Source organism: Marmota monax, unplaced genomic scaffold (assembly GCF_021218885.2).
Source record: "Marmota monax isolate L192 unplaced genomic scaffold, Marmota_monax_Labrador192_F-V1.1 WCK01_AAM20220418_F8-fsc00024, whole genome shotgun sequence".
Lineage (NCBI taxonomy): Eukaryota > Metazoa > Chordata > Mammalia > Rodentia > Sciuridae > Marmota > Marmota monax.
In genome coordinates this window covers 18907360-18933282 of record NW_026695224.1, presented here as the reverse complement: position 1 = coordinate 18933282, position 25923 = coordinate 18907360, and the positions used below count along the sequence as shown (strand labels likewise).

General features: G+C 46.6%; 1 protein-coding gene across 2 annotated transcripts; it reads right to left on the bottom strand.

Moving 5' to 3' along the window:
- Window positions 1-3302: 3302 nt before the first annotated feature.
- LOC124086513 (cocaine esterase) lies at window positions 3303-12237 on the bottom strand. 2 transcript variants are annotated; one of them, XM_046434808.2, is made up of 12 exons: window positions 12081-12237; window positions 9492-9696; window positions 8439-8580; window positions 7586-7719; window positions 7246-7504; window positions 6718-6816; window positions 6297-6437; window positions 6107-6187; window positions 5728-5875; window positions 5248-5385; window positions 4695-4767; window positions 3303-4224 (listed from the first exon to the last, which is right to left on the bottom strand). In XM_046434808.2, exons 1-12 carry the CDS (start codon window positions 12154-12156, stop codon window positions 4038-4040), a joined length of 1683 nt encoding a protein of 560 aa, XP_046290764.1. In that variant the 5' UTR covers window positions 12157-12237; the 3' UTR covers window positions 3303-4037. The 2 variants fall into 2 exon arrangements, with proteins under 2 accessions (XP_046290764.1, XP_046290765.1); XM_046434809.2 differs by lacking the exons at window positions 7586-7719; window positions 8439-8580.
- Window positions 12238-25923: the final 13686 nt, after the last annotated feature.

The following is a 25923-nucleotide window of genomic DNA, read 5'->3' as shown; positions in this document are numbered from 1 at the left end:
CTATCTCTTGGTGAAGGTCCCCAAACTAACAGTAAAACTGTGGAATGAAGAAGAGTCTTCAGAGCATTAGGGCATGTGGGGGGTGGAGTGGGGTGGAAAACTGACATATATGTAATGATCTAGAGAAAGTCTGAGAGAAGAGAAGGGAAGAGCGGGGGGAGAGAGAGAGAGAGAGAGAGAGAGAGAATGAATCACAAAGAAGAAGACTGAAGCAGAAGATAAAATTCCAGGAAAATATCTGCAATGAAAAATCGCCTGCTACCGTCCGTTCCATCTCATCAGGTTTAAGACCCCCTAAAAACAACTTTTGGTGAGAATATGGAGCATCTGTCACCCTCATTGTTTGATGGGATAAAAAATAATAGTCATTTTGGAAGATAGCTAGACGTTTTTCTTAAAAGTTCAGCCCAGAGCTGGGAGCAGAGACACATGCCTATAATCTCAGCAACTTGGGGTAGGGGCAGACACAGGAGGATTCTGAGGTAAAGATGAGCTTTAAAAACTTAGCAAGTCCCTCAGTATTTTAGAGATACCCAGTCTCAAATGAAAAGATAAATAAATACAAAATGGATTGGAGCTGTAGTCAGTAGTGAAGCACCCCTGGGTTAAATTCCCAGTACCCTCCCCACCAACAAAAAAAAGAAAGAAAGAAAGAAAAAACAAGTTTCACTCAATCTCAGTGATTTGACACAGAGGATTCTAATCTCAGGGCTTTACCGAAAAACAAAAGAAGAAGAGCACATGTCCACTAAGTGATTTCTGAAAATATACACTGCAAGTTTTACGTAAAATAGCCTAAACCAGGCATGAAGGTACCCTTATTGCAATTCAGGCACTCAGGAGGTCAAAGGAGGAGGATTGGAATTGGAGACCAGGCTGGGAAAGTTAGTGAGACCCAACTCAAACTAAAATAAACAGGGATGGATATGTAGATCAGCTTTAGAGAGCTTTCCTTCACTAATAAGGAAAAAAAAGAATAAGTGGGAGGAGGACAAATGGAAGTCACTCAGATGTGCATCAACTGGGAACGGCTTAAAGTGTGGCAGATGTGTACATGCAAGACCACTCCTAAAAAAGAGAAGAAATTGCAGGTTCAAAGCCAGCCTCAGCAATTTAATGAGGCGCTAAGCAACTCAGTGAGATGTGTCTCTAGTAAAATAGAAAAAAGGACTAGGGATGTGGCTCAGTGGTCAAGTACACCTGAGTTCAATCCCCAGTACCCCCCACCACCCCAAAAACCTCTTAAAAACAGCTACTGAAGGGGCTGGGGTGTGGCTCAGAGGTAGATCATTCGCCTAGGACAGGTGAGGCAATGGGTTCGTTCCTTAGAACCACAGAAAGAAAATAAATAAAGGTATTGTGTCCATCTACAACTTAAAAAAAAACAGCTACTGAAACTACTGAAAGTCTGTAAATACTCTGAGGACCCACTCTGGGAAGCATCCTGTGCAAGCTCAGAACTGAAAACCATACAGGGGCATGTCTGGAGCATGAGCACAAGGAAAGTTTTCAGCACAGAGTGGAAGGATTATGCACCAGTCCCTGTACACTAAAAGGAACTAAAAGGTCTTTTCTTTTTTTTGTTTGTTTGTTTGTTTGTTTTTAAGATTATCACATTCATTTTATTTTTTTATTGGTTGTTCAAAACATTACAAAGCTCTTGACATATCATATTTCATACATTTGATTCAAGTGGGTTATGAACTCCCATTTTTACCCCATATACAGATTGCAGAATCACATCGGTTACACATCCACGTTTTTACATATTGCCATACTAGTGACTGTTGTATTCTGCTATCTTTCCTATCCTCTACTATCCCCCCTCCCCTCCCCTCCCATCTTCTATCTCTACCCCTTCTACTGTAATTCATTTCTCTCCCTTGATATTTTTTCCCCTTTCCCCTCACATCCTCTTATATGTAATTTTGTATAAGGTCTTTTCACCTCTGCAGAGATCCAGTCAGCCCAGGCTTACCACTATCCTCGTCTGCCCCCTGGTGTCCAGGATGGGAAACACGGCAATCTTCATCTTCAGCCCTAAAGGCCTTGATGCCCTGTGGTGGGGCTTAAAAGCACTGGGTGAAAGAGGAGAGTTTCTCTGCTGGGAAAAGTGGTGCCGCATGGGGGCAAGTTGGTGAGAGGGAGGCTATAGGGGGAGTCCCAAGGTCCATGGAGTGAGGGACACAGCCTTTCCATGACAGAGAGAAAATGCTTTCGAGGAACAAAAGGGTATATGGAGCTCATTTGGCACTTTTGAATACTGAGATAAAAGATGAGAGGATATCTACTGGAGGGTCCAGAAAACTTTAGGGACAACAATGGGGTGAGAGGGAAAGTCAACACATGGATGCCATAGTGAGTGGGGGATGGACAGGGGGCTGCAGAAGGAATTCTGAAAGATTTTGGATGGAGAGGTCCTCAGGGAGACAGGGACAAGAATCCCTTCTGCTATGTGTCTGGACCTCCTGACATGTCAAGGCCTCTTCCTGGACACACCCCACAGAGAAACATCTTCACAGCTGTGTTGTGATTGTGTCAGTGTGGAGCTCTCAGTGTCTGCAGATCCACAGAGAATAAGAGGCAACTTCAGGAGACAGGACCCTGAGGACCCCACCTGGCTCTCCAGGATGCACCCAGCTGGCCCAGGCTCCAAAAGCCAATGGAAAAGCCCAGTCCTGCTTCTCATAAGGATGGGGCCAGTTACCTCCTTGGGACAGAAATAGATGTGTATGCGTGTAGATTTCAATGTTAATGATGAATGACATTTAATCTCCAGGTGGCTCAGGAATATGAAACTTTGCTTTTGCTTGTAGTCTGGGTGGGTTAGATGTAAGTGTTTGGCCTGAAAGTTTGTGTGCTGCAAATTCATACATTGAAAGCCAGTCTCCATGGGCTGGGGAGAGAGCTCAGGTGGTAGAGTGCTTGCCTAGCCTGCACTAAGTTCTAGTGAATTAAGTTCTAATGCACTAAGCTTAATCCCCAACAAAACACACACACACACACACACAAAATGCATAACTAATAAAATCAGTCTACTACCTGGGCTTTCATTGAGAAAGAAGGAAAGAAAGAAAGAAAGAAAGAAAGCCAGTATGAAAGTGATGAATCATTGTGAGGGGACAGGGATTAGGAACTGTCAAATAACCCCAAGAGAGCTTATTTGCCCCTTCTGCCAAGTGAGGACATAGTGGGAAGGTGCCATCTAGAAACCAAAGCAAGACCTCCCCAGACAACAAATTGGCTAACACCTTGATTCTGGACTTGTCACGTCCAACACAGAAGACAACACATTTAAACTGTTTATGAGCTACCCAGTTTATTGTGTTTATTTGTTGATATTTAGGTGGTAGCACTGTGATCAAACCCAGAACCTTGTGCGTGCTTATCAAGTACTCCACTGAGCTACTCTCTCGGGACTTGTTGTTTTATTTTGAGCTCGAGTCTCCCCAAGTGGACAGCCTGGGCTGAATATGTAATTCTTTTCCCTCAGCCTCCTGAGTGGCTTGGATTATGGGCATGTGCCACTGTGCTGAGCTAGGTTATTATTGGAGTTGTTGTCTTTGTTGCTGTTGCTGTTGTTGTCACAGCAACCTGATGGAGTAAAACCCTGGGGCTTGTGGTGTCCAGGTTTTCTACAGAGGTCCCACAAGTAGGAGAACATGGGTACTTGCTGAGAGGTGGGCAAGGGGTTCAGAAAAGTACCAGCTCTGCCTCCTAAAACTTCTCTGTCAGCATGGGAGGGTGTGGCAACTGGGAGGAGGGGATAGGAGGGGTTGTAGGGAAGGAGAGGGGAGGAAGGGAAGAAGGGATCAGGCACAGTGGGGTGAGGAGGAAGGTGGCATGAACTGACTTACCCATCCACAGCCTCCTTGGGAATTACTGAGTGTGTCTAACAAGAGAGGACCCATGGTGGAATGTATGGACAAATAGCTAAGTGAATGAGTGGGTCAACCGTGGTTTGTGGGTGGGCATGTGTGGGCACCACAGGAAGACCCCATCACACCTAGTACACCCCTCTCTTCCTGACAAGGAAGCTAGAGCTCTGTGTGCTTGTCCTTAGCTCCCTTTAGCTCCTGGATCTTCTGAGGCAGGGTCTTGGTCCAGAACTGCAGCCTGTGTGCCTTCAGGGCCTGGCCCACAGCAGGCTGGATGTCCAGCTGCAGGTACTGCTGGTCCTGGTCGAACAGTGGCCAGTGGGGTAGGCCCTCTCCGTTGGGGTTCCTGTGCACATGCCCTCCCAGCAGGGCAGGGCGAGGGTCAGTCTGAGCTCTGTTGAACTCAGACCTGACCTTTGACCCCAATTATGAATAGGGCAGCCAGCCAGGCACACAGAGTTGTTGAGAATGGGGAGAGGGGTCCTGATGTCGGAAAGTAATGACCTCTCACAAGTGTCATTCCACACAGGGCACAGCAACCTGGCCTGTATTGCCCTTCCCTGTGAGAGGCTGGCTCCCATGGTAGCCCAGCACTATGGCTCACTCTCTGGACCACTGTGAGAAGAGACCAGTGACCTATACCCCAAAATCACCCTCTTTTAGTGTGGGTCTTCCCATTGGGTAGGGGGCTAGGATGTGATGAAGGACACACAATTGCTAATGGGGTCACCTCAGACAAGGGGAACAGTGGAGGGCTCGCGCCCCCTGGGTGGGCATGTGTAGGCATGGGAGGATGTAGTGTTCAGGTTTTCTCACCCATTTCGAGCAAAGTTGGCCCAGTACTTCATCATCCTCCTTTGCAGCAGCTCCTCCTCCTCAGTGAGCTCAACTGTGGGAGGAGGAAGGCAAGGGTCCAGGTCCTGGCCAACCCCATCCAGGTGTCCACTCCTGTGCCACACTCACTACCCCAGCCCCAGGCTTGTGTCCCTTCCCTATCACAACAGTCCTGGAGCCAGGCCCTCTGCTTGCCCAACCTGCCTTTACTACTCCCAGCCTTTAACTGAATCAACACTGGGCTCCTCCTTACATAGAAATTTCCTTTTTTGGACACTGTGAAGTCATTTAAGAAATGATTAGGCTTTTACCCAACCCCCTCTTCTCCTAGGCTAGACACCATGGTTGGGTTGGCAACAGGTGGAAGGAGCATAGATTGGACTGGGAAAGGTCTAACCCTGGAATGACCCATTGAGTTATAAATTAGTAGACACTGGATCCCATGTTCTCTCTTACCCCAGTTTCTCCTTGTACCACGAGAGTGATTGCCACCCTGTACCCATGAGAATACTTCTGTGGAACAAGGAGAACTCACCTCTGTTGCCACTGATGTAGGATCCAAAGACAAAGACTACCTCATCACCATGGTCAGCCTTCACATGTGGAGGCCTCATGTCCTTAATGAAGCTGGGCGGATGCTGGAACTCATAGAAGTAGACAGGAGCATGGAAACCTGGAGGGTGGAGAGAATGTGTCACTCTTGGTGACAAGATTGGTAGTTCCAGCACTGTTTGAATCTTCACAGTGGCTTGGAAGCTCAAAATGGATCAGGGTGTAGTTGGAAGGCTCTTTGTTAAGTCATATCTTGGACTTCTTGGCTATGTGGTCACAAGCAAGTCCTTGAGTGCCACTACCTTAGTTCTTTCCTCTGTAAAATGTGTGTGATGTCTATCTCTTACTCTAGTCATAAGGATTTACTGAGATTGGGCCTTCAGGTGCCTGGGACCAGGCACCTGGGACCCACAGCTCTGCGCTGTCTCCTAGGAAGCCAGGACTCAGGTTCAGATACACTCACTCTGATAATGTGCTACTTGGAGTGCAGGCATCACAAACATGAAGTCTGCCATCATCTCCTGGAACTGGAGTCGGAGGGTGTGGGGGTCCTTGTTGTCTCCCATGTACTCCTCCATCAATAGGTCAGCACATTCGGCAGGCAACATCATCTGGTCCAGGGGATCAGGGAGAGTCAGGTTAGGCAATCTCTGGGGCAGGGAGGCAGAGGCTTGAGGGCAGGGATTGGGGTTTGGGATGTGTCAGGAAATAGAGCAATGGTGTCAAGATGTGTGGTGGCCCACACACAAATTTACATAGATCAACTTTTGTTCCTGTGCATTACTGAAAAGGAAGAGTGTCTTGCTGCACTCTTGCCTGGACCAGGACCCCAGGAGTCTCACCCTCTGTGTTGATATTCTCTGCAGAACAGCTCGCATGGTCTCTCTGTCTATGTCGTTCTGCATTTCAGGGGGGCCCAAGTACTGTGTGGTGAAAAGATAGTCTAGAGTTGGGGGTGAGATGACCAGGAGGTACGAAGTCCAAACCCACTCCCACCTGACACTATCATGGGGGTTTGAAGAAAGGACTCACCATGGGAAGGAGCCAGCCATACTCATCACTGGTGACACCAATGATGCTCGGAACAGGTTGAAAATCAGCAGAGGCCAGAAGCTCCTGGGGGTGCCTGGGTAGGAAGGCCCCATCCACCACAGCAGGAATGATCTTGAAGGGCTAAAGGGGCATTCAAAGTCCATGATTATGGGAAGCAAAGTCTCTTTTCTAATGACACCTGAGTTACCTCCAACGCATCCTACTCATCCCATGATTCTCACACCAACATTCAGAGATTCTACACCTGGTTTAGCATATTTTTATCTCAATTCCCATCCAGAGCTATGAGGATACAATAAGACCAAGCCTTGGAAATGACATCATTGTTCCACAGTAGAAGTCACTGTACTTTCCTTACATCATGAACCCTGTCTCCTCACTAACGTCCATTCAGCCCTACCTTGGTAATAGCCAGCATTTCCTGTTCACTCTTGCCCCGCAGGCAGCTCACCAGGGCCTCTGACTCTACTTGCCCACAGGCAGACAGGTTGGCCACCATCTGTAAAGGAACCAAAAAGAGGCTGAATTATCCCTCCAGACAGGGAAGGGGTTTCTGCCTAAGGTCTCAGCTGTGTGCAGGTTACCCATAATTCTCAAAGGGAGCCATGTGTGTATTGCAGCAAGTATAAAATCCTTCCACCTTTCCTGAAGCTCAGGTGTCAGCCAGAGGAGCCATCACACCTGCTTACATGGGTATTCTGAGGAGGAGGCTCCAAGGTGTACCTTTGCAGACCCTAGAGCAAAATCAACCACTTGAGGCAGAGATGTGTGGATTCTGACCTTTGAGCCCCTCAGAAACACTGGGGTGGTGGCCAGTTCTGGAGACACCTGCATGGTCTTTGTTTTTATGGAATAGACAGAGTGGCAGAGGTTCTGAAGTTGAAGGGTGAGGCAGCAGATTTGCCCTTGAGTAGTAAAGGATACTCACTGTGGAGACATCTTTAGATGAGCTGGTGATGAGGTCAGGCAGCAGGGCCACCCCACTCTGCATGATGGCACCATGGAAGAGTCCTTGGGACATTGGTGACACCACAAGCGAGGACACACTAGTGCCACCTGCAGACACGCCAAAAATGGTGACCTGATCAGGGTTGCCTCCAAAGTGAGCGATATTCTGCTGGACCCAGCGTAGGGCGGCCACTTGGTCCAGGTAGCCCCAGTTGCCAGTGGCATGCTGGTCTCCAGTGCTGAGAAATAGAAAGGATGATGATCACTGGATGGTCCTCTGTCTACTCAGCCTCCGTTGACCATCCCTGTCCCAGGCTCACCTGAAGAAGCCCAGAACTCCCAGGCGGTACTGGATAGTGACCACCAGTACATTTTCAATGGCTGCCAGAATAGAACAATCAAGCATGGAACCTGAGCCCATCACCAAGCCACCACCATGGATCCAGACCATCACCTGGGAAATCAGGAGATATACCATGTGGTAGCCACCGTGCCCAATCCCATCCTGGCTGTACCCCTAGTCTGAACACCACTTTGGCTGTGTAGTTACCCACACAGAACTCTAGTAGGACTTCATGACCTATGGCACTCATCACAGAATAATTTCAATTTGGAAGATCAGGCCTCCCATACTTTGGGGTAGAATCACCAATTAGAACCCGGATCTATTTCTCTCAGAACTACTCTGAAAGGAAAAGAAAAGTGATGTTTCTGTCATTACCCCACTTGAACATTAATTTAAAGAGTCATCTAATCTCTGGCCCCCAAATTAATCGATGGTCATGGAATGTAGTGACTGCAAAATTGCAGATTTGGGCACCTGAATGAATCTCCTGGATACAAGCTGGTGAGTTGATCAGTGGGTCAGTACATTTGGCCTCTGAGAGCATCCAGGGCTCTTTGACTCCATGCCTAGGTCAGCTTCCTACCTGCATAAGAGGGCTTCTAGGAGCTGATAGTGAGAAACTTTTCATGGTAGTTCACTCCACAGGGGTGGCCATCTGAACCTGTGTCTTCCAGTGTCGTCAATACTGTTATGTAGTACTTGGTGTCAATCCCAGGCCTTCATAGCATTGTGCTAGCTCTCTACCTTGAACCATGTCCCAAGCCCACTTCTAATGTTCTCCCAAAAATATTCTCCCACCCTTCACCTGACCATGACTTAACACTCACAGGCAGGTTAGAGCCCTCACGGGCATGTGCAGGCGCGTAGATGCTGAGGTACAGGCAGTCCTCTGACATGGGGATGGGAGGCAAGTTTTTCCTCCCTAGGTTCAGAACCTCTAGATTCAATGCATCTGCATTTTGCAGACACCTGGTGACAATGGAATACAGTTACTCCAGGGGCTGAGCAGTGGTCAATTCAGACCTCAGGTCCTGACTCCATCCCAGACAACCTCACTCCCTGCCTTAACTGATGCCTTGCCTCTCATGATCCTTCTTTCAAGTCATTTCCCACTGAGTTCCAGGCCACAGGCTCCGGGAAGCAGGGATGATCCCAGACCGCCAGGGAAACACAGGCTGCATGTGTTGACATTCACTTCTTATCCCTGTCCCCATTCAGGCCTGGAACAGCATGGGTGTCCCCACACAGGTGGTGCCTGAGTGGATGGAGGTTAGTTCTCACAGAAGGGTAATGGGGCATCCCACAGCCCAACTCGAGACTCTCAGAAAACCTCACCCCTCCACTGAGTCTCCAGCTGTAAGCACATGCCCCTTTCCCTTGGCCCTGTGGGTGGGGTCCTCAAGGAGCCACCACATTGCCCTCCTCAGGGATCTGCAGCATCGACTGCTGGAGTCAAGGTCTTTTATAGGTTCAGAGAGCCAAGCCGACCCTCTCCCAGACTCATCTCCTCTGGTGGGAGAGAACACCTGGAGTAAGTCAAATCCAGGGACATGTGTTTCTGCTCTTGTGTTCAGCATCTGGAGCTAATGCCTGTTGGGTTCCAAGCCCTGAGGCAGGGGCCTGGCAGGTTTACTCCTGCATTAGAAAAATGAATGTGGGAATTGCCCCAATGCAGAGGGATATATTTCTATACATTTGTTCATTTAGGGCCTGGGTTTCAAAGCCTGTGCATTAGGTTGCTAAAAACACATTAGCACTGGTCTACAGCCTCAGGCCTTGCAGTACAGTGTAGATAAAGAAGCCACAGTAGCCTGGCCCAGGATTCCGAGTACCCACCCTCACCCCAGTCCTGAGGTTTCCCAGACCCCAGGAGAACTTACATGGCCGGGTGGGAGGTCCCATCCCTCACACCACTCCAAGGTTCAGGGGGCTCAGGGGCTGCAAAGCGCAGTGGTCCTACAGGTGGCTTGGCAAAGGGAATTCCCAGGAAGGTGTGCACCCCCACATCGGTTTCCTTCACTTGGACAAGGCTGCCCCTCACCTGCCCGGTGTGGGTGGTTCGAATAGGGCTGACTGAGTCCTGGCCTGTGGGCAGAGAGATGCACTTCAGGCTCAGGTCTGCCCACTCAGCTGCTGGCCTGCAGCACCTTGGCCTGGTTTGCCCTCCTCAGCTCCAACCTGATCTGTCAACATTCGCTTCAGAATCTTTCTGCCCATCCCTAGTCTCTATCGCCACCACCACTATCACTCGACAAGGTCACAGCCTATCTCTCCAGGCTCACCAGGCCCCTGTGACTTGCCACCATCCTTTAGCCCTAGCAACTTCCAGCAGAATGTCTTTTGGACTGATGGGTCAAGAGTGTCCATTGCACTAACTGTGCCAGGTCATGTCACCCACTGGGAGGACTGTGGGAATGGAACTAAAGATTTCTATCCTTAAGGATCTCATACTTGATGGGACAAGAAATGACATAAAGAAGCATCATTCATGTAAGGAGAAACAGACTGTGGGAGGAGAGCTATGAGTTCAGGCCATAAAACGCTTGTCCCTCCTGGGGTTGGGGATCAGGACAAGGAGGCAATGAAAAGTCAAGCTAGATATATGTGGCTTGTCCAAGTCATGATATTTGTTAAAAGTTTATGGTGGGCATATTGGGTTTATCTCCTCTCTCTGTCCCAGAATAGGTCTACACTTGGGTGCTGTGCAGCCCTCAGGATGCTCCAGTCCTCTCTCTATGCTTCAGGGTGCAGAGAGTTACGCAGTCAGGTCCACAGTCCTCCTGCTATTGTTCTCATCTCCACAGCTCCCACATCACTGGGGCCTTCCCTCCCCCAGGCTCCAGTTCTCACTCTAGAGTTTGGCAGATGTGAGCTGGTTTCCATAAGAAAATGTTAAAACTTCAAACCTCCTCCTCTCTCCCACGAGATGAGCTAGGATCTGATGTTTGATGCTACCTGGTACAGGATAGGCCAGGGCAGCATCCACTCACAGGACCAGAGAAGGAAATTGGCCAGCATCCCTCCAAGTCCAAAGACACACTCCTGTCCCTACTAACATGCTGTCTCCACTCAATGCCGTGCCAGAAGGATCTTGGTCCATGTAACTCATGTGGCCACTGCCACTAATGCCTGATATTAGTTACTACAAAGGACAAAGCCTGCGAAATACTCCTGCTCACAGTCTGGTGACATTATGTAGCTGCTTCCTTGAGGATAAGCAATGCATGAAACAGCAGGAGGAATCTACTCATGTATATATGGAGTGGTATGAAGTGTCCTCATGTCCAGATGTGGAAAAGCTCACATCAGAAATGATGGGTTTGTGACCATTTAGGTGAGAGACAAAGATGAGTAGTGTGTAAGACCTGGACTTTATTCAAGACCTAGATGGGCCTGTGGAGGAGCCAGGACTTGGTGGACAGAAGACTGTGGGACTCAATTCTATACCCACTCATGACTCAGTTTTTTTTTTAATTTTTATATGTGAGGTAAAGAAAAAAAGACTGTTGAAAATAGAATCTTTCAGTGAAACTAGAAAAATCTTCCTCTTGAGAAAGTTCTGGTTCTCTATAAGAGGCCAGGTAAGAGAGGAAGCCTGTCAGCGATGATCCAAGGGGGACAGGTGAGCATGGATTCCTCTGTGCAGATTAGATTAGGAAACTTGGGTCTATGTCCAATGCCCACACTAGGAGCCTTTGGGGTGGGAGGGATCCAGAGCTGCTGACACTCCCTGGGCATGGTACTCTCCTGCCAACACCTTCTGATAAGGGCCTAGAGATTTCTAGCAGGTACAGAGCACATCGCCTTTGTCCTAGAACAATCCAAGCCATGCCAGTTCAGGTTCACCAGTGACGGGAACCCAGCAGTCATTCAGATCAGCGTTGAGAAGTGGTACCAGGGGATTCTGTATCCCCCAGGGCCAGTAACCTTGCCTGTGGCCCCTACAGAAGGTGCCAGCACTTCTCAGTCCAAGGGGTCAAAACACTCAGAGCCAAATGTAACCAGCAAGCTCTTATATCACTGTTATTATCCAAGGGTGAGTAGTAGCTACAGCCACAGCCACACACAGGAGGGGAAGGACCCTATGCCTGTTCCTTTGCCAGGAGGCTTCTGACTTGCCCATTCCCTGGATTCCATTCCCACAGTCTTCTGCCCACCCAGTCCTGGAATCTTCCACAGGCCCATCTAGGTCTTAATTTGGATCCAGGTCTTACACACAACTCATCTTTGTCTCTCACCTAAATGGTCACAAACCCATCAGAATCCCCTCACACTAGCTCACTCCTCCATGGGGGTGTCCTCAGGCAGCTCTGACCCTCTCTGGCTCACCCTCCAGCCCCTCATCCCCTTCATCTGTCTCCTCTACCAACTCCCCCGCCCTGGTGCCTTCCCTCCAGGCTCAGGCTCTGTCTCTGTGCACTTTGGCAGATCCAACATGGTCTCTACTACCCTCCCCATGGCAGCCTCACCCTGGCCCTGGATGAGGAGCGTCAGGAGCCCATAGGCCACGAGGATGAGCCAGGCAGGAAGTCGATGCAGGCACATGGTCAGCTCCAAGGGCTGCTTCTGTATTCTCTAGGCTTCACCTGGAAATTCAGAGCAGCATTCTGCCCAGGGGGACTTTGAACCTGACACTGAGGAGGCGGGGAAATGGGTGGTGCCCTGCAAGGTGTGTACTGCAGGAGAGTCACTCTGAACTCTCAGAGGTCATGGAGCCAGTGTGCAGCGGGCAGTGCCCTACCCCTCTTCTTCCCTTGGCCGCCTTCCTACACTCTGCAGACCCTCTGAGATCCAGGACCCTTCTCCTCACAACCTAGAGTCACTAATTCTCTGTCCTTGCTGTCACAGACCCATGAGGATGTTGGGGAGGAGAGGAGGGAGCAGAGAGCTGTATGTAACTGGAGGAATCTGGAGGGCTTCACTGGGGGGAGCAGAATGAAGATTTCCAGAGATGGACAAATACAGGTGACCTTGCTGGAGTGAGGGGAACTACTTGCACAGTGGCAGGGAGGTGTGACTGTGACCTTCAAAGCTGACTGGGTGCCCTTCAATTGTCCCGAATCATTTATACACCATCATCTGAGAACATCTGAGGGCCTCTCCCTTCTTATTCTGGCCCTAAAATGAAGGCATTTTTGTAGATACCCCATCAACACATGACCAAGGTCCCTTCTACAGTCACTTATTCACTGGAAAGATGTGAAATGAATGCCTGCCTGTCCAGGGAACTCCCAGAGATTAGGTGCCTCTGAGAGATTCTAAATAATTCTGATCCCTGTATGGGTGAATGGAAGCCAGTGTGGGTTAGGAGACCTGGTCAACTTGACTTCCCTGATGAAGGGGTGTGGGGCTCAACTTCAGGCAGCCTAGAGGTTCCCCTGCAAACCATACTTTGCTAGATTCTCCCCACCCCCCATAGGCTCTTACAGCTCAGTGTTGTGTCCTTCTCAGCCACTTTGGGGAGCAATCAGTTTTATCCAGATGTCAGGAGAAAGCATGCTGAGAGCACTGCTTCTCCTTGACCTCCACCCAATCCACAAGGCTGCTGTGGATTCAGTTCCTCTGCAGTATTTTCTGCTCCCAGCCATCTCCCAGCCCCTGCCTGGGCAGATGCTTACTCTGCCCAGAGTCTCCTGATCGAATTCATACCTGGGCTTGGTCCTCCTCCCAGTTAAGTCCAGGTATAAGCACTTTTGTGTCGAATGGACAACATAGTGCTTCCTCCTAATCTGGAGTCTGCTAGGGTGAAGGCCCACATGTGCTCTGCCATTTATGGCACCATCTTACAGAGGCCTTGGCTTTGACAAAGACCAAGATAATAGAAATAATGAGAAATGAAGAAGAGTCTCAGCAGCGTATCTCTGTATGTGTTTGTATATATTATATCTTATACATATATAGAGATGAGAGAGAGAGAGAGAGAGAGAGAGAGAGAGAGAGAGAGAGAGAGAGAGTGGAAGATGGAAACAGCGTCTAAAAGTCAAAACAAACATCTGCAATGAGATCCCCCAACAGGTCCTTTAAATACAATTTGATCTAAGACCATCAGACCAAGTGTTGAAGAGGATATGGAGCAAATGATACCCTCAGTTGCTTAGGGATGCAAACTGACAGAGTCCTTTTGGAGAAGAGTTTGTTATTTCCCTTAAAAGTTCCACACACACTTGCCATATGACTCAGCAATTCTCCTCTCAGGTCTCTCCTCAACAGAAATAACAGCATGGGTCCATATAAATAATTTCTGAAAATGTCCCTAAGAGCTTCATTAGAATTAGTCAAAAAATGGAAGTCACTCAGATGTATATCAACTGGTCAATGAATACATTGTGTTGTGTGCCTACAAGGAATGCCACTCCCCAGGAAAAGGAATCTGAGATCTGCCTGGATCTCAGAAATAGTATGAGAAGTGACAGAGCCATTCCTAAAAGTGTCCATTTGCATCATATTTTGGGCAAGGACAACTAGAGGAACCCAAGCAATTAGGTGACTGCCTTAGAGCAGGATTCGGGACAAGGAAGGACTACAAAGGGGCATGAGGAAGTTTAGGAAGTGAAAGAAACTGGTAAAACTTGTGGTGGTGGTGTTTGCTTATCTTACATATTACCTCAGAGTGAGTAAATTGTACACCCAAGAGATTAATTTAATTATATATAAATTATTCCACACTGGGCTGTGAATGGATGTAGCTCAGTGGTATAGTGCTTGCCTAGCAGGCCAAGGAGGTAGGTATGGTCCCTATCACTGTACACACACACACACACACACACACCACTAAAGCAATTTAAAAAGCTATTAAAAATCTACAAAATATCATGGAAACCCCTTTGTATAATAAAGTGTGCTTCTGCAGAACTAAAACATAGAGGCATGTTCACAGGAACTGAGTAAATGCTATAAGGATGCACTCATCAGTCTTCACCAAAAGGAAAGTCTTTCCTGTGCTGGGTCCCTGCAGGCTTAATGTTAACCTTGTCTGTGCCCTGCCGGCCCAGATGACAAAACAGAATTTTCATCTTTTGCATGAAATTCATGAAGGTCTTGGTTTGGGCTTCAATGTAGTGAATGGAAACAAGGGGGGCCATCTCCTTTTTGAAAATTGGTGCCCTAGGAGGGCATGTCAGTCAGAGGTTGGGGAGTGGGCGGCTCCCAAGGTCTTTGGGATGAGAAATCCAGCTTCTGAATGTCTGAGATAAAAAGATTTGAGGGAACCCAGAGGCACATTGAGCATTATTTGCTACCTTTGTACAATGAGAAAAGATGAGAGGGTTTTATAGGAGGGGCCAGAGAAGCTTAGGGAGAGCAATGAGGGGAGAAGGAAAATCAATGATGTGGTTGCCATAGTGAGTGGGGGATGGTCAGGAGGCTGCAGGGGGAATTCTGCAAGGCAGAAGGACACCTTACTGGAGGGAGAGGTTCTCAGGGAACCAGGGACAAAAATCTCTTCTCTGGACCTCCTGAGCCTCCGAGGCCTCTTCCAGGACACACCACACAGAGAAGCATCTTCTTGCTATATGACTCAGTGTTATAGTCATGTCAGTGTGGGGCTCATAGTGTCTGCAGATTTACAGAGAATAAGAGCCAACTTCAGGAGACAGGACCCTGAGGATGCCCCTTGGCTCTCCTGGACATACTCAGCTGGCCCAGGCTTTAGAATCAATGGAAAAAACCCAGTCCTGCTTGCCACAAGTGTGGGGATGGAAATAGATGGGAAAGTGGTTGTTTTAAATAGGCAGACATTTTCCAGTAGTTTGCAATTTTGGTTTCTGAATCTTGGGTTGTAGGTGCTAGGGTCTCAAAACTTGTGTTCACCCAATTCACACATTGAAACCTAATCTCCAATATGATGGTTTTAGAAGTTAGGTTCATAGCTAGGCGTGGTGGGCCATGATTGAAATCCCAGTGGCTCTGGAGGCTCAGACAGGAGGATGGGGAATACAAAGCCAGCAATGTTGAGGTGCTAAGCAACTCAGTGAGACTCTGTCTCGAAATAAAAATAAATAAATAAAAATACAAAATAGGATTGGGGATGTGGCTCAGTAGTTGAGTGCCCCTGAGTTCAATCCCAGGTACCAAAAGAAAAAGAGTTAGGATGAATATGAAACCACCGGTTATTGCGGAGAGTTCTTCTTCCTCCAATGTTTAAGTCTGAACACTAGAGAAGTGCCAAGGCAAGCCAATAAAGGAAGTTTTATTCAAAAAAGTAGTAATACAGACTTCTCCTGGGAGAAAGAAGGGGGCCATAGCTGGTGGTATCCTGATATCCCAAGACGGAGAGCATCCTGCACCTTTTAGACCTTTTAGACTTTCTCTGTTTTCCTGCTCTCTTCCCCCTTATCTCTTTCTTCCTGATGAGGCCCAGGAGATGCTGTGGAATGGCCAAAAGGGGAGAAACCGGTGGGCTGCAAGGGACAAGGTGGAGTGTTGGGGCAGGAAGGAAGCTGCAGCCCAGGGGACCTTAATTAGCAGATCCCTATCTGTTCAGGGGGTGCTTCATGAACCACCTTCTAGGAGGGGCAGTATAGGCAGGGAATCCTGGTAATCAAATGCTCAGGAGGCATTACCATTCCAGTCTCCCAGGAGTGATCTCCAAGTTTCTGGACTCCAACTGGCCTCCATTTTCTTCATTGACTCTATTACCTATCTACATTGACTGCCTGTCTTTAATTCTGGCTTCAACATGGTCATGGGAGGCATTGTTTGTCCCTTATACCATGTAATGACTCAGTGAGAAGGTGCCGTCCATGAGTGAAAAAGCCAAAAGCAAGCTCTCCACAGACTCCCAATCTGGTAACACCTTACTTTCTTCCTTTTTCTGTCTTTTTTCATGACTGAGGTTTGAACCCAGGAGAACTTTACTACTGAATTACATCTCTAGTTCTATTCATTCTTCATTTTGAGCCAGTATTGGCATGAGATCGATATTGGCATCATATCTGCCATTTTAGGTTGGGAACCATTTGATTCAGGGACTCCCAGGCTTTGATTTGAATGTGCCTGCTAAAAGGTTCTCCTCACCCCAGCCCTTGCTTGTTGCTGCTGTCCCAGGAAGGACAGCCTTGTCAGTTCGTTCCATGCTACTGACAATAAATCTCTTGCGAGGGATTCTGGTGTGTGGTGTGGTCCTTGGACTTTGCGTGAACCTCATGAGTGTTCTTTCAGTGGTGCCATGACTTGGATCGGCTCTCCTATTGATCTTCCTCTCCCTTTGGGGACCTGAGCTGCTTTGGGATCCTATCCTGGGTCTTAGGACACCCTCACCACACACATTCCATTTCACTGAGCGCTCGATTTCTCATCCACCGCCAGCTGATTCGGGTAAGTTCCCCTGCCTTTAGTCAATTCAAAGGAACTGCAGGTCCAGAGAAGTGACCATGGAACATCCGGTGCTCCTAGGCTTCCCTTTGGTCTGGGACACCCCCAACTATGGCTTCCAGAGCTGTGGTTGGTCCCTACCATCAACTGGATCCATAGGCTCAGAAGTTCTCACCCCTAGCAAACGATCTCATTCTCTGGGTCTTGGTTATTCTTTGGGCTCAAAGCCCTGGTGCCAGGCACTGAGAACCCCTACGGGCCTTAGCCCCAGCTGCCACCCTGAGGTTATATCTTGCTCATTCAGTATGAGAAGACACAGAGGGACACCTCTGTTCCTCCCTAGGAACTCTCTCTCTCTCTCTCTTGCCATGGGTGCAGCCACCTCTGCCATCCCCTGGACACCCTTGGGTTGCCTTTTAGCAAATTTAGACTCCCTCCACCTTACCCCTGACTTAAAGGAACAGAAACTAATTTGTCTCTGGAACCAAATTTGGCCCCTCTATACCTTAGACAATGATTCCAAATGGCCACTTAACGGCACTCCAGAGCCCAACATTTTTGATGAAACTTTTTAAATTTTGGGAGCGCTCTGGGAAATGCAAAGATATACCCCATGCTCAGGCCTATCTTTCCTTCTTTCCAAACTGTCCCTCTGCTCTTCCTGTTCTCTGGCCCAGGTTCTACTGGCTGTTAAACTCTCTCTTCTCGACCTCAGGACCCTCCTTAACCCCAGACTTTGACCCTGCTGAGGAACCCCCTCCCTACCATTCTGCTCTGACTCCTCTGGGACCTCCCTCACCTACTTTCTGTCCACCTGCTACTCCTTCTTGCTCGGCCCCCTCTACCCAGCCCATACCTTTGCTTCCTTTTGTGAAGTAGCAGTGTTGGAGGGAGTTGTCCAGGTACATGTCCCTTTGTCCCTTAGTGACCTCTCCCCAATGGAAAGGAGGCTAGGGTCCTTCACCTCCAGTCCCACAGGGTACAGTAAAGAATTCCAGTACCTAACCCAATCAGAGGATCTAACTTTCCATGATCCTATCCAACTGTCTCCTACCACTGAAAACAAGGTTACTGAAAATTTGAATTATGCCAACAGGTACAATTCTATATTCTTAAATACTGTATTTTCATGAAATGATAAACAAATGAGATTCTCTATTCAAAGAGGTCCGAAAGTTTTAACTTTGTTTCAATTAGAGTACTTTAAAAAACATAAAGTGTTTCTTTTCATTAAAATGGAATAATTTGTCTAAATTCAGAAATTTACAAGGATTATTTTAAAAAGTGAATATAAAAGGGTTTGTTTAAAGATGGGAAAGAGAAATTAGAAGGTTTTAGGTATGGAACCATAATTAATAGAAGGAAAAGAAAATGTTTCTGGATAAGAAAGTCTTTATGTGATGAAGTAAATAAGAGGGTTTAACTAAGTGATAAAGAGATCTGTATAAGGTGGAGATATATATATATATATGAAAGAATCAGTCAAAGCTATTGAAGGTTTTTTCCTAAGGTCAAATATTAATGTACTGATATAAACCAAAGTTTATATGGTAAAATGACAAGGATTTTTTAAAACATTAATTTACCCATAACATTGTGTTTATAAGTTTTACTTTTTAGAACAAATAACTTGAAGGAATTTAGGTAAATACAACTGTTAAACAACAACTGTTACAAAGTCTAAGTTTTCTTTAAAAGCTAAATTTGATTAATATAAAAACATCAATGTAATTATGGTGATATTCCTCTTCTTTGTATATTAAATATGTTCTTATCTTCCAGGTAAACAAATCTTTAAAGTAGAAGGTTTAAAAGAACATTATGTCAAGCTGGAGTTCTCCAAACTAAAGTTGTATGGTAATTTTAGATTCATAAGAATAACAAATTTTATTGGGGACTTATTTATATCATTTAATGTTCTACAACTGGACCTGTTATCAATAAGATATATAAAGCTTTATGTTACTTTTTACACTGGGATGCAATCTAAATGTATTTTTGAGTTAATGAGAGCCTAATCTATTTAAAGGTTAGTATTGTAAAACTCAAAAGCATTTTGCTACTTTTTCCCAAAAATGTTAAAAACTCTCAGCCTTTCTTTAATTTGTGTTTCAAATGTAATATCATATTGTGTTAGCTAATATTCATAGGGGAGATATATATATATATATATATATATATATATATATATATATATCAGCCAAAATTCAAGATAGTTATTACACAAACTAATTATGTTTTTACTTGTTAACTTTATTTTGTATTTTCCTTATAAACTGTATAAATGTTGTCTGTTAATGTTTTGCAGAGGTATTACTTCAAGAACACACAACCTGGGTTAATTTAAGATAAGTCATCACCTATAGGACAGATAGGATAATACTAACCCTAGTTTAATGAAATGGGTAAGTGACTGTAAGGTTATAGACATTAAAGTTAAAAACCAGTACTCTTAATTTAAGACTGGTGATACTGACTTGCTGGATGATTAAGATTAAAACTTAAAAATTAATGTTAAATTAACAGGGCCAAGGAAACCAATACTTGGCTCTTGCCCTCTGAGTCGGTCTGAATTTAGGATCAGGGAACTTCTCCAAAGAGCTTTGCAACTCTGGGCCACACAACCTCCTGATCAGGGAGATTAATAAGACCACTGGAGAATGAAAAGCCAATCAGTGCACTCTCTATGAAGACAAGGGTCATTGGAGAAGGGAGAATGTCCCTGAGGTTTCCAAAGAAAGTCACATGGTCAGCAACACATGGACCCATCCTAGTGCAAAGAGAACTAGCAGAGCTGAGACCTGCTCTCGAGTTTCCCTACGAGTGACCCCTGTGGGAACTCAGCTGACTCCTTACAATAGATAGAAACAAAGTCAATTTTGACCAGCTTGACCTTAAACACCTAGCAAAAACAGTCGAACCCAAATAGAGCCATTCCTGGGCATTAAAAAGAAAGGAAATAATAGTTAAATGTAAGTTAAGATATACACTTGTGTTAGCCCCCAAGAATATGTAAGACTGGAGGCTACAAAAGAGAGATTCTTAGGCAAGAATGCCTGATAAAGATCAAGAGAAACAGCCAAAGCCAGAAGTTTTTAGTTAGTATAAAAACCTACAGATATTCCTAACCTAAACATGTAGGCTTGATGTTTGCTAGTATGATTATCCAGCCCTAAGTAACAAATTTAGATATTTTACAAAATCAGATGACATTAAATAGCTTAACTATATCTTGAGAGGATGGACATCTGTGACATTAATAGTTAAATGTTGTGTTTATATTCCTGATAGTTCTGGCTCTGTTAAAGATTTATATTCTCAAATAAAGTCCTTGTCCTCTCTACCCCTGTTATGGAGACAAGCTCTCAGCCCTCAGACCTCCTGGAAAGAGATTATTGGCTTCTCTCATTTAATAGCAGGTCTTCTAGCCTCAACAGCTCCTTGGTAAGTCCGTGCTCATATGAGGCCTTGGACAAATGGGCTATTCAATTTGTTTCTCTACAAGCCACCTAGGATTATAGCAGGCCTAGCCACAGGAAGGGCAGGAATAACCACATCCATTTCCCACTTTCATCAGCTCTCCAATCAGCTGATAGGGGATATCCAACACGTAGCCGAGTCTATAGTAACTCTCCAAAATCAACGGGACTCCTTAGCCTCTGTGGTCCTACAAAACTGCTATAGACTGGGACCTATTAACAACAGAGAAAGGAGGCCTCTGCCTATACCTACAGGAGGAGTGTTGTTTTATGTCCACCAATCAGGGGAAAAGGACAAGATCAACAATTACAAGAGCAGCTAGAAAAGAGGAAAGAGCAAGTAGGCCAACAGTGGCCTTGGGGAATGTGAAGTCAAGTGTGGCCTTGTCTTCTCCCCCTTGCAGGACCCCTATTAGTCCTCTTTCTGTTTCTCCTACTAGGACCATGCCTGTTAAATTGCTTACAGAAGAACCTGCAAGATCAGATACACAAATTCATCAACTAGTTGGTCAATCAACTACTTCTCCTTCAAGAATACCAGCCCCTGACTCCCAAGACAGAGACCTATGACTCATGGTCAATTATTCCAACTCCAGAGACTCTGCGCCACCTAAAACCCTCCCTGACCCCCTTCATAGGAATGAGATTCTTTGTCCCTAACCAGCAGGTAGAAGCTACAGAAGAAAGACCATCACCCTCTGCAACCCTGTATCTATAAAAACAAAAAGGGAAGATTATTGGCATGAGATCAATATTGGCATCAGATCTGCCATTTTAGGTTGAGTGCCATTTTTATTTAGGGACTCCTAGGTTTTGATTTAGGAACCATTTTATCTAGGGACTCCCAGGATGCGATTCTGAATGTGCCTGCTCAAAGGTTCATCCCACCCCAGCCCATGATGCAACCATAACCATGCTTGTTGCTGCTCTCCTCGTAAGGACAGCCTTGTCAGTTCGCTGCATGCTACTGACAATAAATCTCTTGCGTGGGATTCCAGTGTGTGGTGTGGTCCTTGGACTTCGCAAGTGTCCTTTCAGAGAGGTTTCTTGCTTTGTACTTGTGATCCTCCTTCCTCAGACTCCTGAGTTGATGGGATTACAGGTGTGTGTCACCATGCCAGGCTGGGCATCTTGACTTGGAAATCACCTTGCAAACTCTGAATAATTTTCTGTGGTTTATAAGCTACCCACTTTGTGATGCTATTTGTGACAGCAGTCTGAATGTACCAAGATACTAGGGCTTTAGTAAACAGATTTCTAGTCTGGTCTTTCTAGTGGTCAATGTCAGAGATGAGAATACATGGGACTTGCTGAGAAGTAGATGTGGGATTTTGACACTCAGGTATGGGCAACATTCTGAAAGCATAGCCCTCTTTTGAAGAGTGGCTAGGTGGTTGGAGGAGAGAAGACAGAAAGTACTGGGAGGCGAGGTAAGAAAGGGAGGAATATACTCAGGTCCGGTTGGGAGCATATTCAAGCCCAATGGAGGACAGAGGACATCCGCTGGGTTTACCCATCCACAGCTTTCTGGGGGGATTTACTGAGTGTGTCTAATGAGAGAAGACCCATGGCAGCCTGGGCAATGACCATGATGAGGTGAGTTCTTCATTAGTGTTGGCTGAATGGACAAATGAAGAGTGGACAAATAGCTATGTGAATGAGAGGGCCAACCCTGGCTCCAGGGTGGGTAAGAGAGGACAACAAAGACAGACCCCACCTGCACGTAGCCCTTCCCTTCCTCCCTAAACAGGGAGCTAGAGCTCTGTGTGCTTGTCCTCAACCCCCTTTAGCTCTTGGATCTTCTGAGTAAGGGTCTTGGTCCAGAACTGCAATCTGTAGGCCTTCAGTGCCTGGCCCACAGCAGGCTGGATGTCCAGCTGCAGATACAACTGGTCAGTGGCCAGTGGGGCAGGCCCTCACCTTTGGGATTCCTGTGCACATGCCCTTCCAGCAGTGTGGGGTGAGGGTCACTCTGAATCCTGCTAAGCTCAGACTTACCCTAACCCTTAACTTTACCTACCCCATTTGGGCAGGCCTGGTGGCCAGGTGGGCAGGGGCTTTGAGAATGGTAAAATTTCCTGATATAGGAAAGCAATGTGTGACTCTACTTTGTGTAGAACCAGAGATATGAAAAACTGTGCTCTATATGTGTCATATGAATTGTAATGCATTCTGCTGCCATATGTAACAAATTAGGAAAATACATAAATAAATAAATGTTTTAAATAAAATAAAAATAAAAAGGAGTGGGGATATGGCTCAGTGGTTCAGTGCCCTTGGTTTAAATCCCCTGTACAACAACTACAAAAGAAGTTGAAGAATGAAAAAGAAAGGAAAGTGTTGTACTATTGTAAATGGAGAATTGTCAGTAATCCTGGTGAGAGTTCGGACGTCAAAGAGACTAGGAAGGAGCTAGAATATCATAGAGATTGGTTAAGTGGTCATATTCAGAATGCTCATAGCAATGTGCTTAGTAAAGGCCATCCTAAGGAGGTTTCAGAAGGAAGTGGGAGCCATCTGTGGAAATTAGAAGAAAGGCTCCCTTTGATTACTGCAACACTTGGCTACACTGTATTCATGCCTAAAGACATCATGGAAGGCCAAATATAAGATTGACGACCTAGAGGATTCAGGGAACATTTCTAAGCAAAATACAGAAGGAGTTGTGTGGCTATTTTTTGGTCATTTTCATTGAGATTTACAATCATACTTGACAAAGGAAAGCATAAAACACTGGGAATATCACAGTCAGCCCACCTAAGTAGCAAAATGGGAGATTGGGTGAGAATATAGAGGATGGGAAAGAGATTACATTACTATGGGTGGGAAGGAGCCAGGCTCTCTGCTTCAAAACCATGGGAGAGAAGGCCTGAGGCCTACACATAATCTTCCAGGTGCCCTTCCATCAAGAGCCCAGAAGACCATGGAAGGAGCCCAGCATTGTCTCAAGATTCTGCTCCTTGTGTTCTAGCAAAATGCTCTGGATCTGTCCAAGCATGGTTCACGAAAGCCCAGCCATGACTCCTGATGCTGCTTCAAAGGGAGCAAGCAACAGACCTTGGTGATGCCCAAGTGGTGCTATTTTGCAGGTGCAGAGATGCCAAGGGCTCTGCTGGCACAACAGTTTCCCCTGGGGTTTCAAAGGAAAGTTCTGGAGGCCAAGCTGTGGTGTGGAGCCATGGGAAAGATTCTTCACCAGAATGCCAAGTGAGGCCACGAGAGTGGGACCACTGCTCTTGAGACCCCAGAAATGTAGAGCCACTGGCAGTGTGCAATGCCAGCCTAGGAAAGCCACAGGCCATGGCAAGAGGACCAAGAGTGCTGCCATGTGGGCTGCAAGCAGCATCACCCCAGGAGCAAGGCTGTCCAAGGCCCTGGGGACCAGTAACCTGCCCTGTGTCTAGAAGGCTGGACTTGGAGTTTGGGGATCTAGTGTCTTCTTTGGTTGTTTTCAGACTTGCTGGGGGTCTGGGAGCCCTTTCTACTTGCTATTCCTCATTTTTGCCACAGAACTATCTGCCCTGTGCCTGTTTGAAGGCTGTATCCTTAAACCATGTACTTTTTGGAAGTCATTTGCCTTGAGTTTCAGATGAGACTTGGGACTTTGCACTTTGGAGTCACGCTGGCAAGGTTTCAGGCTTGAGGACTATAGGCATGGAATGACTGCATTGTGCATTCAAAGAAGGACGTTAACCTTGAGGGGCGGGGACAGAATAGTATGTTTGGATGTGGTTTGCCCCTCAAAGATCCCTATCATGGATGACCCAGTTTGGTTTTACTTTTCAGAAGTAGGACCTAGTGATCGGCTCAGGACTGCCCTGTGAAGGGATTAATGCTAGTCTTTCAGAGTGGATTAGCTCTCACAGGAGTGGATTAATTCCTTTGAGGTGAGTGTGAGTTTTTCTAAAAAAGCAAGTCTGGGGCTGGAGTTGTGGCTCAGTAGTAGAGTGTTTGCCCAGCATGTGTGAGGCACTGGGTTCAATTCTCAGCACCACATATGAACAAACAAATAAATAAAGGTCCATCAATATTCAATAAAAACATTGTTACAAAAGCAACTCTGCCTCTTCTCTGTCTGTTGCTTCCTCTTTCGCCATGTGATCTCTTTCCCACAAAGTCATATGATGTCATGCCATTACCATATTATGACATAGCTGAATGACGTTAACCAAGACCAAACCAGAGATGGTCACCTGGGCAGACGTAAATAAATCTATTTTCTTTATACATCACCCAGTGTCAGGTCAGTTTTATTGTTTTAGCACCCCAAATTGAACTAAGATATGTTCCAAGTCAAAAGGCACACTCATGTCTGTAATCCCAGTGACTCAGAAGCCTGAGGTCAGCCTCAGCAAATTAGCAAAGTCCTAAGCAACTTAGTTAGATGCTGTATCAAAATACAATGAAAAGGACTGGGGGACATGGCTCAGTGGTAAAGTAAGCTGGGGTTTCACTCAGTACCAATAAGGTGCGGGGGACAGTACAGTATGCTCCACATCTCAGTAAACAAGCTGCCTACAAAGAAATCCTTACTGGGTGTAATTTATTTTCATGTAATGTACACAGACAGCAGTCCCAGATGCCTCAGGTGTGTGTTGTGACAGCAATGGACAAAGTCTGCTAAAATGTCCCTGATCAGAGACTTGCTAAGTCAACAGCACATCATCCTTTCCACTCGATGGTGGAGGAAGCTGCACCATGTAAGAGTGTGAGGTGACTCCTGTGTTAGGAAGAGGAAAGCATGGTGCCCCAGAGGGTGAGTTGTGGTCATGTAGATGAAAACCAGGCATGAGAAAGATCTCTCTCTCTTCTCTCTCTCTCTCTCTCTCTCTCTCTCTCTCTCTCTCTCTCTCTCTCACACACACACACACACACACACACACACAAAACATGTCCTGGGCATTGTGTGTAAGACCCTGAGGCCTTGATGGTTCCTGTGAAGGAGCCAGGACTGGTGGGGACAGAAGAGGGTGGAACCCAAATCTGTGCTTGTGACTTGTTAATGATTATTTCTGATGGGTGAAGCCAAGATAATATTTATAATGGAAGCCAATAGTGATGTTGGGCAGCTTTCCTTGTCTAGAAAGTCCTAGTGACTTTTGAGAGGAGCCTGGTCAACAGCAGGGAGGTGGGAAAGACCCTCTGTGGATGGGCCATGGGGGAGAGGTGAGTGTGGACTCCTCCTGGGCAGAGTGGGGAGGAGTAGCAGGAGATAAGGGGCCCCACAGTAGAAGCCTATAAGGGAGAGGATCAAGGGCCAAGGACAGCCCAGGCATCCTGCCAAGCTTGCCTAACTTCTGATGAGGGCCTGGATGCTGCCTGTAGGCTCAGAGCCTCATCACCTTTGCCCTAATGGCCAAGCCATACCCTTTTTTAGTTCAGGTGCATAAAGTGACAGGAGTCCAGTGACATCCCACATCCCCTTTAGGACACAGTGCCTGGGGACTTCTGTAGTTCCCCCAAAGACAGGTAACCTTGTGTGGAACCCCTTTGAGAGGGCCAGGTCACCCCTCTGGCCAAA